Consider the following 14,171-nt stretch of genomic DNA (forward strand, 5'->3'; position numbering starts at 1 on the left):
ACTGATAGCTAGCCTCAAAGATGCTTCCCAGTGATCACCACCACAAGGTATTCACATGGGTGTGTAACCTCCCACATTGGATCACAGTTGGTTTATGTGACTGTTAAAATATGGCAGAAGTGGTAGTATGTCAATTCAGAGTTAGTTTACAAATATACGGGTAGGTTTAACTTGGGGTGCTCTCTTTCTCTTGGATCAGTCACTCTGAGTGAAACAGCATGCCATGCAGGCAGCCTACAGAGACTCACATGATGAGGAACTAAAGTCTCTGTCAACAGCTGTAGAGGAACTGAGGCCTGCCAACAATCACATGAGTGAGCTTGGAAGCAGATTTGAACGACGTGATTAACCACCTAATAACATGCATGGCACTTAGTGCAGAAGACAAATTTATTTTGTATTCTAAAACTGTCTAATATTTTCAACTGAATAATAAAATAATACAACTTAAAAGAGTGACTAAAGCCATCCTTAAAAGGAATTTTGTAGTTAAATGCATATATTGGAAAGAAGAAATACTGAAAATCTGTTGTCTCAAGAAGTTAAGAGAAGAAAAGGAAATTAAGCCTAATCAAGAAATAATAATGTATAGTAGACATTAATAAAAAAGGGAAAAAAAAACACTAAATGAACAAAGTTTACTCATTGCAAAAACAGTAAACTTAGGCCAGTAAAATAAAGATGAGCCCTGGCAAGACTGGTTAAGAATAAAAAGAGAATAGGCAAAAATAACCTTTTTAGGAATGAAAAGGGGACATCATAGAAGAGCCTAAAGACTTTTTTAAAAGATTATGTTTCTGAACAGCTTTATGCAATAACTTGAAAATTTAGCTGAAATGGACAAATTTTTACAAAAATACAACTTAATGTTGAAACAGACATAAAAAGTCTGCATTGCACTTTGTGATTAAAGAAATAGAATCATTAAATGAAAACCTTTCCACAAAGTAAAATGCAGGTCCAGAAGGTTTTATCAGTATTTTCTCTCAAATATTTAAGGAAGAAATATACCAATCTAATTCAAACTTTTCCAAAAATAGAAGGCATACTTCCTAACTTATTTTGTGGCTAGCATAAATTTGACATAAAACCTTGAAGGGCATTATAAAAAAATAATTACAGGCTAGTCTTACTCGTGTACATGGATAATTTCTAAACACTATATTAGCGAAGCAAATCCAGCAATAAGTAAAAAGGGCAAATAAAAATGGATAAGCTGGATTTTTAAATGCAATTTTGATTTAACTTTGAAAATCACTTAAAATTTTGGTATCCGCTGAATAAAGAAAAATAATCTCAATAGGTACAGAAAAAGCATTTGATAAAATTTAATATTGATGTATGAATTTTTATTTAACTCATAGAAATAGAAAGCTAGGAGCAGAAGCTATGCAAATATACCTATTGGTAAAATATTCAAAGCTCTCTCAGATCAGGGACAAGACAAGGATACCTATATTAGAGGTTTTAGCCAGTTTGGTGATCAAAGGAAAAGAACTGAAAGAATAAAGGTTAAAACATAAAAAATAAAAACGTAAGACATTTTATATGTTGAAAATTTCAAAAAAATTATACTGATAAACAATTAGAATTAATAATTAAGTTTAGCAAGATAGCTGGATATAAAGTCAATATATAAAAGTCAATTACATATCAGTAGCAAATAAAGTTGAATTTTAAAATAATACTTGTAGCATCAGACTTCTTAGAAATAAACCAACAAAAACTGATTTTCTACTGAAAAATACAAAACATTACTGAGCAAATTTTTAAAAGACCAAATGAATTAATGGCCATAGGAGTCACCATTTTCTGTAAAGGGCTAGATAGTAAATATTTTTAGCTTTGCGAGCCAAAATGGTCTCTGTGGAACCTACTCATCTCTGCTGTTTTGGGTGCAAAAGCAGCCATAGGTGATACATAAATGAATGAGTATGGCTGTGTTCCAGTAAAATGTTAAAAATAGATGGTGAGTCAGATTTAGCTTGTAGGTCATAGTTTTCCCACCTCAATCGAGGCACTGGTTAATTTATGCTTAACAACATCCCAAGAAAGGGGGTAGTTAAATATTATTTGCATTTTATTTAGAATACATCTCAACATTTATGAAGTAGTCAATAAAGATTGCAAAAATGAAAAAATAGACAAAGTTTCAGTTAAAATATATTGAAGAGACTTTATTGTAATATGTCCATTTTATTTGGGATCTGATTCAAACAATGTATTAAAAATAAATTTTGAGACAATTTGAACATTGACTAGATAATTGGTATTAAGGGATTCATTTAAATTATTTTAGTTGTGATAATGGTGTTACATTTTTGAAAAGATGCATCCTTAAATATTTGTAGATAGAAAATAACATGTAGGATTTGTTAGTGTTAACAACTACTAGTATGATTTCATCTTTCTGTTATACTTCTCTACTTGTCTGTCTTTACCACTAGGTATTCTCACTCTGACTCCAGAGCCTAAGTCTAATTCACCTGTAACACCTAGCACTAAGTATAGGTGCTTATTAGTAAATGCTACAAAAATGAAGGTAGCTTCACTCCTCAAAAATAGTAAATGTGTCCATTAGGCCTAGTGTTACCAAATTATTGTTGAGTAATAGATTTCTTTAGAAATTACTTTCTGTTTCCAGAGGGGGTAAGAAGGCATTATTTGGAATGAAATAAAGTTTCTGTAAACTTTCATACATTAAGTTTATTAAATATATTTCATGGCTTTATACAAAATGTTTTCTAATATTCACAGCAAGATGAACAAATGGAGTCTATATTTATTTAATTCAGCATAAACGTGTATTTTCCTCACTAACTCAGTAAAGAGGCTTTACCTTCTATGTGGCCTTGAATTAATGGAAATACGTAGTTTTTAATCTCACCCAAAGATGTTTTGATTGATTTTAAAGAGAGAGGAAGCACGGGGGAGGAAAGGAGAAGGAGAAAGAAACATTGATGTGAAAGAGAAACATTAATCAGTTGCCTCATGTACTCACTGCTACTGGGGATGGAACCTGCAAACTTTTAGTGTATGGGATGATACTCCAACAACTGAGTACGTGGCCAGGGCAGAAATACTTTTATATAGCCATCATAAGTCTTATATTTTGGACAAGGAGCCAGATTTTACCTTGTGCTTGCTCCTTATTTATAACAACACTAGACGTCCGGTGCATGAAATTTGTGCACTCAGGGGAGGAGGGCGGGGGCTCCCTCAGCCCGACCTGCACCCTTTTGCAGTCTGGGAGCCCTCTGGGGATGTCCAACTGATGGCTTAAGCTGGCAGTCAGGCATCAGTAGTGCTGCCGTGGAGGTGAGAGAGGCTCCCGCCACCGCTGCTGCATTTGCCAGCCATGAGCCTGGCTCAGGGCTTCTAGCTGAGCGGCACTCCCCTTGTGGGAGCACACTGACCACCATGGGTCAGCTCCTACATTGAGCTTATGCCCCCTGGTGGTCAGTGCACATCATAGCAACCGGTCATTCCACCGTTCAGTCAATTTGCATACTAGCCTTTTATTATATACAATAATGTACTTAGAAAACAAACTATTTTAATTGTCACCTCTAATTCTGAAACATAACTATTATTTTTGAATAGTAACTTCCCAGGCTTGAATTTCAAGTGTATGTTTTAATGGTTATAATAATAGATAAATATAACTTTATCACCTGTTTTTGTAAGCCTGCTTCTTTCTGTTAGTCTTCATAGCCACCATTTTAAATGATTATTTTCAGTGCAGACATTTTTAATGAACATAGGAAACTTTATATAAATAAAAATAAAAGCTATGTTATATAAACAATTTACATATGATCATAACATGAATACATAAATATGATAATTTTCTGTGCTGAAGTGCTGTAATCATTCATATAGTATGGTTCTTTTAAATCAGAAATAGTTGGAAGACCAAAATATTTTTTTAAAAGAACAGCTTTTTTTGTTTCCTTTAAGTTTTTTTTTTATTATAAAGTATGTAAAACCTAAAACTTGCCATTTTAAGTGCAAAAGTCAGTGGCAGTAATTACAATCAGGATGTTGTGCAACCATCACCACTATTTCCAAAATTTTTCATCATCCCAAACAAGAATAGCTTCTTAATACACTACTTTTAGAAGTACTATAATATCTTATAAATATATTCATAGTATTCCAAGTAGTGATATTGAATGTTTTAGTAATGTATGATATTGTCAGAGAGAAGAAAAAAATGAGAAAAATTCTGAATCCCAATGAAGTGTGGATTTTGAAATTATCTGGATGGTATTTTTTTCACTGTTTATAATAACTTTCTAACAGTTAAATCACCAGGAGTTTTTTCAGAAAAATATCTGTTAGTGTTATTAAAATTAATTGCCTTTAAAAAAATAACTATGATTATTTAAAATATATATACCTCCATGTAAATCATGAGGAATGTTCATATTTTTTATTATTTTATCCTGTTTCTTTATTCCATTACCTGATCTGTTGTTGGTCATTCCATTTTCTCCCCCATAAAAATGAGGCCTGTAGTTTTTATAGCAACTTATCAATGATCAGTAGCTACCTTAATATATTTTAGGATTCTTTTCTGATATTGAGTCCTAGAACAAATTCTTTATTGATAGTGATATTTGATTCCTAGTTTTTCTACTTAAATATTGCTACAAGCAATCTTATAAAAATAAAATGATGTGGTATCTTTTGCTACATTCTTAACCTCAAAATAAGCATAAAGAGATAAAACATTGTCTAACTTAAGAGTTAGACAATTTGCATATTGGTTTGTAAAATGAATTAAGTTAATTAATAGAAGGAGAGTCATAGGCTGTTAACCTGTTTTAGAAATGCAATAGGAGGACTACAGTGAGGTGATAGTGGGTTTAGAGGATGGAGGAGGGTATAGAGGACATACATGGGGATGGACGGGGACCTGTCCATCCCCATGTGTTTATTGGTGAACACACAATGCAGTGTACAGATGATGTGCTGTAGAATTGTGCACCTGAAACCTGTATAATTTTGTTAACCAATGTCACTCCAATAAAATAATAAATAAATGCAGTAGGAGAATATATATGACAAAGTATCATAAAAATTATGTTGGGTTGGACATTAAGTGCTAGATAAACCACATTTGAAGTTTTTGAGCTAAAACTGTTTCCCTAGAAGTGAAAGAGAAATTTTTAAATCCCTTACTAAAGTGATGCTAAGCCTGTGAGTGCAAGAGTCATTTGGAGCCTCCCTTTTGCCATATTTGTCTAATGTATCACATATCAGGCTGATTACTATTTTCAGCAACAGTATTCATGACTGAAACCCTACAGTTAACCTTTAGAAGAGCAAAAGGAAATATACTTATTAAAAAGGTGACCCTAATGTACACATATTTTCTATCTTTCTGCTTTATTGCTTGCATGTTTAAGCAGCTTTTTTTATTTTCATTTGTTGCGTAGAATTACTAAGTGTGTGTTTTAAAGATCAAAGTCATCTGAGAATGGTAAACTAACATCAGGTATAGCGCATAGCTAAATAATTTGGCAGCAGTAATTTTAAAATATTTGTTTTAACATACAGAGTGAGACAGCTATTGCTAGCTGAAATTGTATAAAACTTATTTTAAAAAGTTTTCAGCTTGAGATCAGTACTAAAAACTATAAGTATGTCTGTATCTTTAGACAAAGTTGTATTTACATTTTGAGTAAACTTTTTGTTTTAAGTACTGAATGTATTCATTGTGTACTTAAGTATCTTCATAGTGATCAGTAGAATACCTTTCCATATTATTAGTGTTTAATATGATTATTCATATTCTGTTAAATATTAAATTTTCCAAAAATGTTTCTTGCCTTTTCAAATAGTTAATATTTTTTATATTGATAGATTTTACTAGTTATTGTTTTCCATTGAAGATCTGTGGCTTTTTCTAAGCCTCTTTAGAAAATGTATTCTGTTAGAGACAGTGAAATATATTGAGCTATAGCTGACACTGTTTTGTTTTGCTTTTTCAGGTGGTTGAACAGGGTATGTTTGTAAAGCACTGCAAAGTAGAAGTATACCTCACAGAATTGAAGCTCTGTGAAAATGGAAACATGAACAATGTTGTAACTAGAAGATTTAGCAAGGCTGACACAATAGGTAATGCAAGATCTGTTAAATCATTGCTATTAGAAATTTAATTATAATTCTATTTGTTAAATGTTACTCAGATGATAACGATGTTAGGGTCTGTATTTAACATAGATTTCCAAGCTTGATGCACTATGTCTTAGCTTAATGTTGAATTATTTATGGTTTCTAAATTCACTTTACATTATTAAATGAAGTTAATATTTGTTCCATTTTACTTTTTTAAAAGCATCAAATTATTTGTTTTACTTTAGCATTTGAAAATGTGTATTTTGTTAATAACAGGATTATAAATTAAAGAATTTTTATGATGAGTAGATTAGGTAGGGTATTAAAGTTTCAAATAAAAGTGTACCTAACTCCCTTTATACATTTATATGTCTACATATCTCTCTCTGTGTGTGTGTGTGTGTGTGTGTAAATGTACATTGAAATTTATGTAAAATTTTTCATTCTATTTGAAGGCCATATCTATCTATACTAATAAAAGGGTAATATGCTAATTAGACCAGGTCAACTGGCCATCTTCCGGACATTTGACTTCCTTCCAGACAAAGCCATGGTGGTGGGGGTCAAGGCAGAGGCAGTTAGGGGCAAGTTCAGGCTGGCAGGGGGCTAGGGGCGATCAGGCCGGCAGGGGAGGGCAATTCAGAGCGATCAGGCTGGCAGGGGAGGGCAATTCGGGGCAATCAGGCCGGCAGGGGAGGGCATTTGGGAGGGGCGAGATCTGGCCGGCAGGGGAGGACAATTGGGGGCGAGATCAAGCTGGCAGGGGAAAGCAGTTGGGGGTGAACTGGCCTACAGGGGAGGACAGTTGGGGGCAACCAGTCCTGCAGGGGAGGGCTGTTGGGGTGACCATGGGAGGGCAGTTGCGGGGTGCAACCAGGCCAGCAGGGGAGGGCGGATGGGGGCGAGTAGGCCGGCAGGGGAGGGCATTTGGGGGCGCGACCAGGCCAGCAGGGGAGGGCAGTTGGGGGTATTAGGCAGACAGGCAGGTGAGTGGTTAGGAGCCAGAGGTCCTGGATTGCGAGAGGGATCGGGCCTAAACCTGCAGTCAGACATCCTCTGAGGGTTCCCAGATTGGAAAGGGTGCAGGCCCAGCTGAGGGACACTCCCCTGTGCATGAATTTTGTGCACCAGGCCTCTAGTTGTAATATAATATCAAGAATATATTGAGTGAAAAGTTTTTTAAATCAACGATTAGTAATTGAATCACACATTTTAGTACTTTTGATAAAAACAGCTTAAAATAAAAATCAGAAACAGTAGGTATTTTCAAATAAAGTTACTGGAAAACAAGCTTAATCATAATAATTTGATCTTTTTGGAAAATGTAAATAGACATTGGAGATAACACTTAATACAGAACTCCTCAATGAGGAAGAGAGGTTATAAATTATGGCACTGTATAGTTTTCCTTGTTGGATGCAATCATTAAGTACACTTAGCTTACAAGTAAATAAAAGTATTTCTGAATTTTATGTCATTTGACTTTTTTTTTTTTTATGTCATTTGACTTTTACCAGTCACCCATTTCACAGCAGGAAAATACTTTTAATCTATATTTTTCACAGGATATCTTTCAGTATCCTGTGCTTTTTAATACTAATGTTTTCACCAATAAAATACTGTGTGATTTTTTTTTCACCCTCTTTATTTCGCCAGGACATTTCAATAAACTTACAGTCACCTTTCTAAAATGAATGCTTAAAATATTAGGAATTCCATATATAACTATCATATTATGAAAAAATTACTTAACTTTTGAATTTCAAGATTTGTGGAATATCATTAGGAAAAGAAAACAATGCTACATACTAAATACTGAAAGTTTTCAATATAATACAGTGGTGTGCCCTTATTAATGGAGCTTATGTTCCAAGACCCCTAGTGGATGCCTAAAACCAGGGATAGTACCAAACTCGATATATATCTGTACTCTGTTTCCTCCTCTACAAACATACCTATGATAAAGTTTAATTTATAAATTAGGCACAGTTAGAGATTATCCTATATAATAAAAGGCTAATATACAAATTTTCCCCTCAGGAGTTCTACCAACCAGGAGTTCGACTGCTCACTATGACTTGCGCTGACCACCAGAGGGTGGCGCAGAACGAAGGAAGGCCCCAGTCGGCCCTGATTGCCTGCCAGGCCTAGGGACCCTCCCTGTCCAAAATTTTGTGCACCGGACCTCTAGTTAACAACAGTAACTACTGATAACTAATAGAACAGATATAAGAATATACTGTAATAAAAGTTATGTGAATGTTGTCTGTCTCAATATTTTATTGTACTTCTAGAGGCCCAGTACATGAAAGTCGTGCATGGGTAGGGTCCCTAGGCTTGGCCAGCGATCAGGGTCGAGCAGGTTCCCCGCCTCCTCTATCCCTTGCTCCCTTAGCACCTCACTGCCGCCCCTGGTTGTCCACCATGTTCCACACCACGCCCTAGTGGTCAGCCAGTGGTCGAACTCCTGGCTGAACTCCCGAGGGGACACTTTGCATATTAGCCTTTTATATATATATAGATAGTCACCTTTTTACTTAAAAGAAGCTCTTTACATCCCTGACGTATCCAAATTGCCAGCATCGTTATTCTTGCACTATGGGGCCATTAGGAGTGACTGGCAGCAGGTAGCATATACAGCATGGATGTGCCATACAAAGGAATGACTCACGTCCATGGTAGGACAGAGCAGAGAGCTGAGATTTCATGCTGCTACTCAGAACACATGCAATTTAAAATTTATGAATTGCATTTTTCTGGAATTTTCCATTTAATACTATTAAACTGCAGTTGAACACAGGTAACTTAAACTTCAGGAAGCAAAACTGCAGATACAGGGGTGAGGGAGACTACTGTCTATAATATTACATTAATCATGACATTAAAATCTGTACAATAAGAATCTATAAATCTATCCAAAGAGTATAGTCTATTAAAATTAATTCAGCCCTAGCTCGTTTGGCTTAGTGGGTAGAGTGTCAGCCTGCAGACTGAAGGGTCCTGGGTTTGATTCCAGTCAAAGGCACATGCCCCATTTGCGGGCTCGATCCCCAGTAGGGGGTGTGCAGAAGGCAGCTGATTGATGATTCTCATCATTGATGTTTCTATCTCTACCTCTTTGAAATCAATAAAAATATATTTTAAAACAAACTATTTAAATTGTAAATTATACTTAATTTAATATTAATTGTTCTGAAATTAGTTATGTCATAATTAAAAATTTCCATTTGTAATATCTCTGAGTCATACTTTATTTTCTAACTCCTATATATCATCAAAAAATTATGTTGATTTTATATATAAAAATAAATTAAAGCTATATGACATAAATTATACTTTGGTGTTAATATGATTGAACTCCTTTACCTTTTGAGATCTCAATTTCCCTAAGTAATCATCTGTCAGAGTTATAATTACCATTTTCTTAAAAAGCACACCTGGTCTTAAAAATCTTGTTTATTGTTGTTTTTTTTACATATTTTTTTACATACTCGTTCACCTATTCTTACTATCATATCAGTATTTTAAATTTGGGACTTTTATGCTGGTGAGCACTTAGGCCTACGTGGTATATATTTAAATGCTGTATTTATATATCTTTTCTCCTTAAATTTAGATACAATTGAAAAGGAAATAAGAAAAATCTTCAATATTCCAGATGAAAAGGAGACGAGATTGTGGAACAAATACATGAGCAATACATTTGAACCACTGAATAAACCAGACAGCACCATTCAGGATGCTGGTTTATACCAAGGACAGGTATTGTTTAGTAGTACTGTTTATTTTAAGCATACCATACATGGAGCTTTCTTAAGTCATAAACGTTTTGGACATCTAACATCTATAGTGGGTCCTGTTGGCTCTCACTTCCTTTTTCTAACTCATTTCTTCCTTATCCTTGCTGGACACTTAACTATAACTTTCTGTTTCCCTCTTTGAACTTGAATATAAAAAGAAATAAGTTTCCATTAAAAAAACAGCTAAATAAGATGGGTCAGCCAACTTCTATAAAGGATTAAATAGTGAATATTTTTGGTTCAGCCATCTCTATGGTCTCTGTCACAACTACAACTCTGCTGTTGTTAGTATAATGAAAGTAACCATAGAGAGGATATGTAAACAAATGGAAATGACTATGTTCCAACAAGCTATTTACAAAAGCAGTCAGTAAACTAAGTGAACTATAATTTGCCAGCTCCTGCTAGAAGGTATCAAGCTCCAATTTGTTCTTTCTGATATAATCCAGAGGAATGAATATGTTGAAAAATGAAGACATTTAAACACAATCAGCAAGTCCTACTGATTCTGCCTTGTAAATATTTCATTAATCTCTGTGTCCTTCCCAGCCCTTATTTAACAGATCTCTCTGCCTCCAGTTTTTGGCATGTCCACTTTCCATCTTCCATATTTCTGTAAATAGACTATAAAAACAGTTATTTGTTACTTTAGCCATTATGTTCTTAGTGAAATCCTAAATTTTTAATATGTATTGCAATTAAAGGTAGAGTTACCTGATTGAAGCTGGAGTAAGGAACTTGGAACTCTACTAGTTCGTCATTATTCCCCTCCCAAACCAGCCAACTCTCTTTCTTGTCTACCAATAGACCTCCACCTCTCTCCTTGGTTACCATTCAGCAGGCCTTGTGGTAACTCTGGGGGACAATTTTAAATATATAGTTTTATTTCGTTAACTCTTTTCAGTGATTGGTCCTGTGTCATGACTATTATTTTTTTTAATTATGTACATTGGAAAAAACTGAGGCTTCAAGAATTTAAATAATTTGATCTTATTGCTAGGAATGCATTTATCAGATTTTGAAATAGGAATGTTTCCAAAAATGTGCATTAAATTTTCCATATTTTAGCCCTAGCCGGTTTGGCTCAGTGGGTAGAATGTTGGCCTGCAGACTGAAGGGTCCCAGGTTCGATTCTGGTTAAGGCCTCCACCCGCCCTGGGAAGCAGGCAGGAGGCAGCTGATTGATGATTCTCTCTCATCATTGATGTTTCTATCTCCCTCTTCCTTCCTCTCTCAAATCAATAAAAATGTTTTCCAGATTTTATAAGTTCTTTTCTGACTACTGATACATAAACTAAACACTATCCTGAACTTTTAATTAATTTATTTTTTTACTAAAATTGAAAGTACCCTTGTTAGGAAGTGAAACAAATATATATTGAAGAGTTTGCTCCCCAAAATGAGTGGTCCTTATCTTTCTCGTGTGTGTGTGTGTGTGTGTGTGTGTGTTCAATTGCTTAGTTTTTATATTTTGCTTCTTAAATTTTTGTCTCCTTTGCCTAGCTTTGGAATCAAAATACAAATATCTCTTTACCTTATATACTGTGTGCTTTAATTAATCACAGGGTTACTTTAGTTTCTTACTGAATTCAGCTAATCTTTTAAAACTATTTTTAACATTGGGGTTAAGACAAACACTCTTACTGTGTCATATTTGTAGGTGTTAGTGATAGAACAGAAAAATGAAGACGGAACATGGCCAAGGGGTCCTTCTACTCCTAAGTAAGTGCTCCCACTTTTTATGGTATATTACATGATTTAGAAGCCTTTGATTTGAGATATGAAATCCAGAATGATAGAAGAATCTCACTGTGTGTTGTACGTACCTTCTTTATATTTTAATATTTTTCCTCAGTATAGAAGTTATGTAAATTTGCATTTAATGTGCTATTACTAAAAAGGCTTCCAATTCAAATCTCTTATAGAATAAGGTGTAGTATTAATGTTATGTTATATTGTCTAATACAGTTAAATCACTATTAAACATTTTCTTTAATATTTTGTTTCAGGCTTTTGATATTTCTCAAGTGTCTGTTTAAAAAATGTTCTTTATCACAATGATTTTGATGTGAAAATAATATTTTTGTTTATTAAAACGTGTTAGAATATGAAAGCACAAGTAGAGATACATGAGTATAAGAATTGCTTTTAATAGTAAATGAGGACTGAAAAATATTAGAAATATTTTTAAACATTTTTTAAACTGTGGTAAGATCTATCCTCTAAACAATTTTTTAAGTTCACAATACAGTGTTGTTAACTATAGGCACATTGTTGTACAGCAGATCTTTAGAATTTATTCATTTTGTACAACTGAAACTTTATTCCTGTTGAACACTAACTTTCCATTTCTTCCTTCCCCCAGCAATTACCATTTTACTTTGTTTCCATGAGTTATACTAGTTTAGATACATCATATAATTAGAATTATGCAGTATTTGTCCTTCTGTGAAGTTAATTTTACCTAGCATAATATCCCCCAGGCTTATCCATGTTATCTCACAGGGCAGGATTTTCTTTCCTTTTTAAGACTGAATAATATTTCATTCTCTGTGTTTATCACATTTTCTTTATCCATTCATTTGCTAATGGAAATTTAGGTTGTTTCCATATTTTAGCTACTGTGAATTGTACTGCAATGAACAAGGGAGTGCAGATATTTCTTCAATACACTTATTTTGGTTCTTTTGGATACATACTCAGAAGTGAGATTTCTGGATCATATTGTATTTCTGTTTTTAATTTCTTAAGGAACCTTCATACAGTTTTCTATAGCTGCATTATTTTACATTTTCACCAATAGCATGCAAGGATTCTAATTTCTCCACATTCTTGTTAGCACTTATCTTTTGTTCTCTTGATAATGGTATGAGGAGATAATCTTGTGGTTTTGATTTGCATTTCTACTATGATTACAGATATTGAGCATTTTCATTGTATGCCTTCTTTGGAGAAATGTCTACTTGAGTCATAGGCCCATTTTTTGATCTGTTATTTGGTTTTTAGCTATTGAATTGTAGGGGTTCCTTATTTTTTTGGACATTATCTCTTTATCAGATATGTGGTGTAAAGATTTAAAAATAAAGCCCGAATCCGTAACACTTCTAGAAGAAACCTTAAGGCAAATGCTTCATGACTTTAGTCTAAGAGGTGATTTCTTGATTATGACACCAAAAGCATAGGCACGAAAGCAGTAATAGATGGGACTATATCAAACTGAAAAGAAACAGTAAAAGAAACAATCCAAGTGCCCTGGATGATGTGGCTCAGTTGGTTGGAGCATCATTGGGTGCACCAAAGGATCGCTGCTTCCATTCCCAATTAGGGCACAATGCCAAGGTTGCAGATTCAATCCCTAATCGGGGCACATACAAGTGGCAACCAATTTATGTTTCTCTCTCATATTGATGTTTTTCTCTGTCTCCCCCTTTCCATTCCTCTCTAAAATTTTTTTTAAAAAATTTTTAAAGAAAGAAACAACATAGTGAAAAGGTAACATATAGAATAGGAAAAATATTTTGAATGGTTTTAGAATCATCAGTTCCTCACTCCATTATCAAAAACACTTAGGACATGGCTGATGGGGCTCAGTGGTTAAGCATCAACCAATGAACCAAGCGGTTGTAGTTCGAAACACATTGGTGTTTCTGTCTCTCTCTCTCCCTTCCTCTCTGAAATCAGTAAAGATATATTAAAACACACACACACACTTAGGGCTAGTTATATTTTTGTCAATGTTTTTATTGATTTGAGAGAAACACTGATATGAGAAAAATATCTATTGGTGCCTCCTGCATGCCCCCTATTGGGGCTGGAGCCTGCAACTCAGACATGTGCCCTGACCAGGAATTGATACATGGGAGGAGGCTCAACCAACTGAACTATACCAGCCAGCTCAGGGCTAGTTGTATTTTAATATTCAGATTTCTTATGCCTTTGAGAAGAAAATATGTCACATATGCCCCTATTATTTTACATTTCAGTAGAGTCCAGGGATATCTGTCATAATCAAACACATTAATTTTCAGCAAATATTTACACTGGATAGGATAACTCTACACTAATAAAAGAGAAACATGGTAATTGGCGTATGACTGCTACCCTTTTCATTGGCTAATCAGCAAGATATGCAAATTAACTGTCAGCCAAGATGGCGGCCGGCAGCCAGGCAGCTTGAAACTAACATGAGGCTTGCTTGCCTCAGTGACAGAGAACTGAGCCTGCAGTTTGAAACATTTTAACAAA

General features: G+C 34.5%; 1 protein-coding gene across 4 annotated transcripts in view; it reads left to right on the top strand.

Moving 5' to 3' along the window:
- Positions 1-14,171, top strand: part of USP15 (ubiquitin specific peptidase 15) — a 115,126-nt gene that overhangs the window by 13,370 nt on the left and 87,585 nt on the right. For 3 of the 4 annotated variants that reach the window (XM_015566127.1, XM_006767131.2, XM_015566129.1), the window contains exons 3-5: positions 6,000-6,126; positions 9,743-9,888; positions 11,587-11,648. In XM_015566127.1, the coding sequence (XP_015421613.1) occupies positions 6,000-6,126; positions 9,743-9,888; positions 11,587-11,648 (335 nt within the window). Of the gene's footprint in view, positions 1-5,282; positions 5,358-5,999; positions 6,127-9,742; positions 9,889-11,586; positions 11,649-14,171 lie in introns of those variants that run through there. The other variant, XM_015566128.1, reaches the window with a different exon arrangement.

This window comes from Myotis davidii, unplaced genomic scaffold (assembly GCF_000327345.1).
Source record: "Myotis davidii unplaced genomic scaffold, ASM32734v1 scaffold402, whole genome shotgun sequence".
Taxonomy (NCBI): Eukaryota; Metazoa; Chordata; class Mammalia; order Chiroptera; family Vespertilionidae; genus Myotis; species Myotis davidii.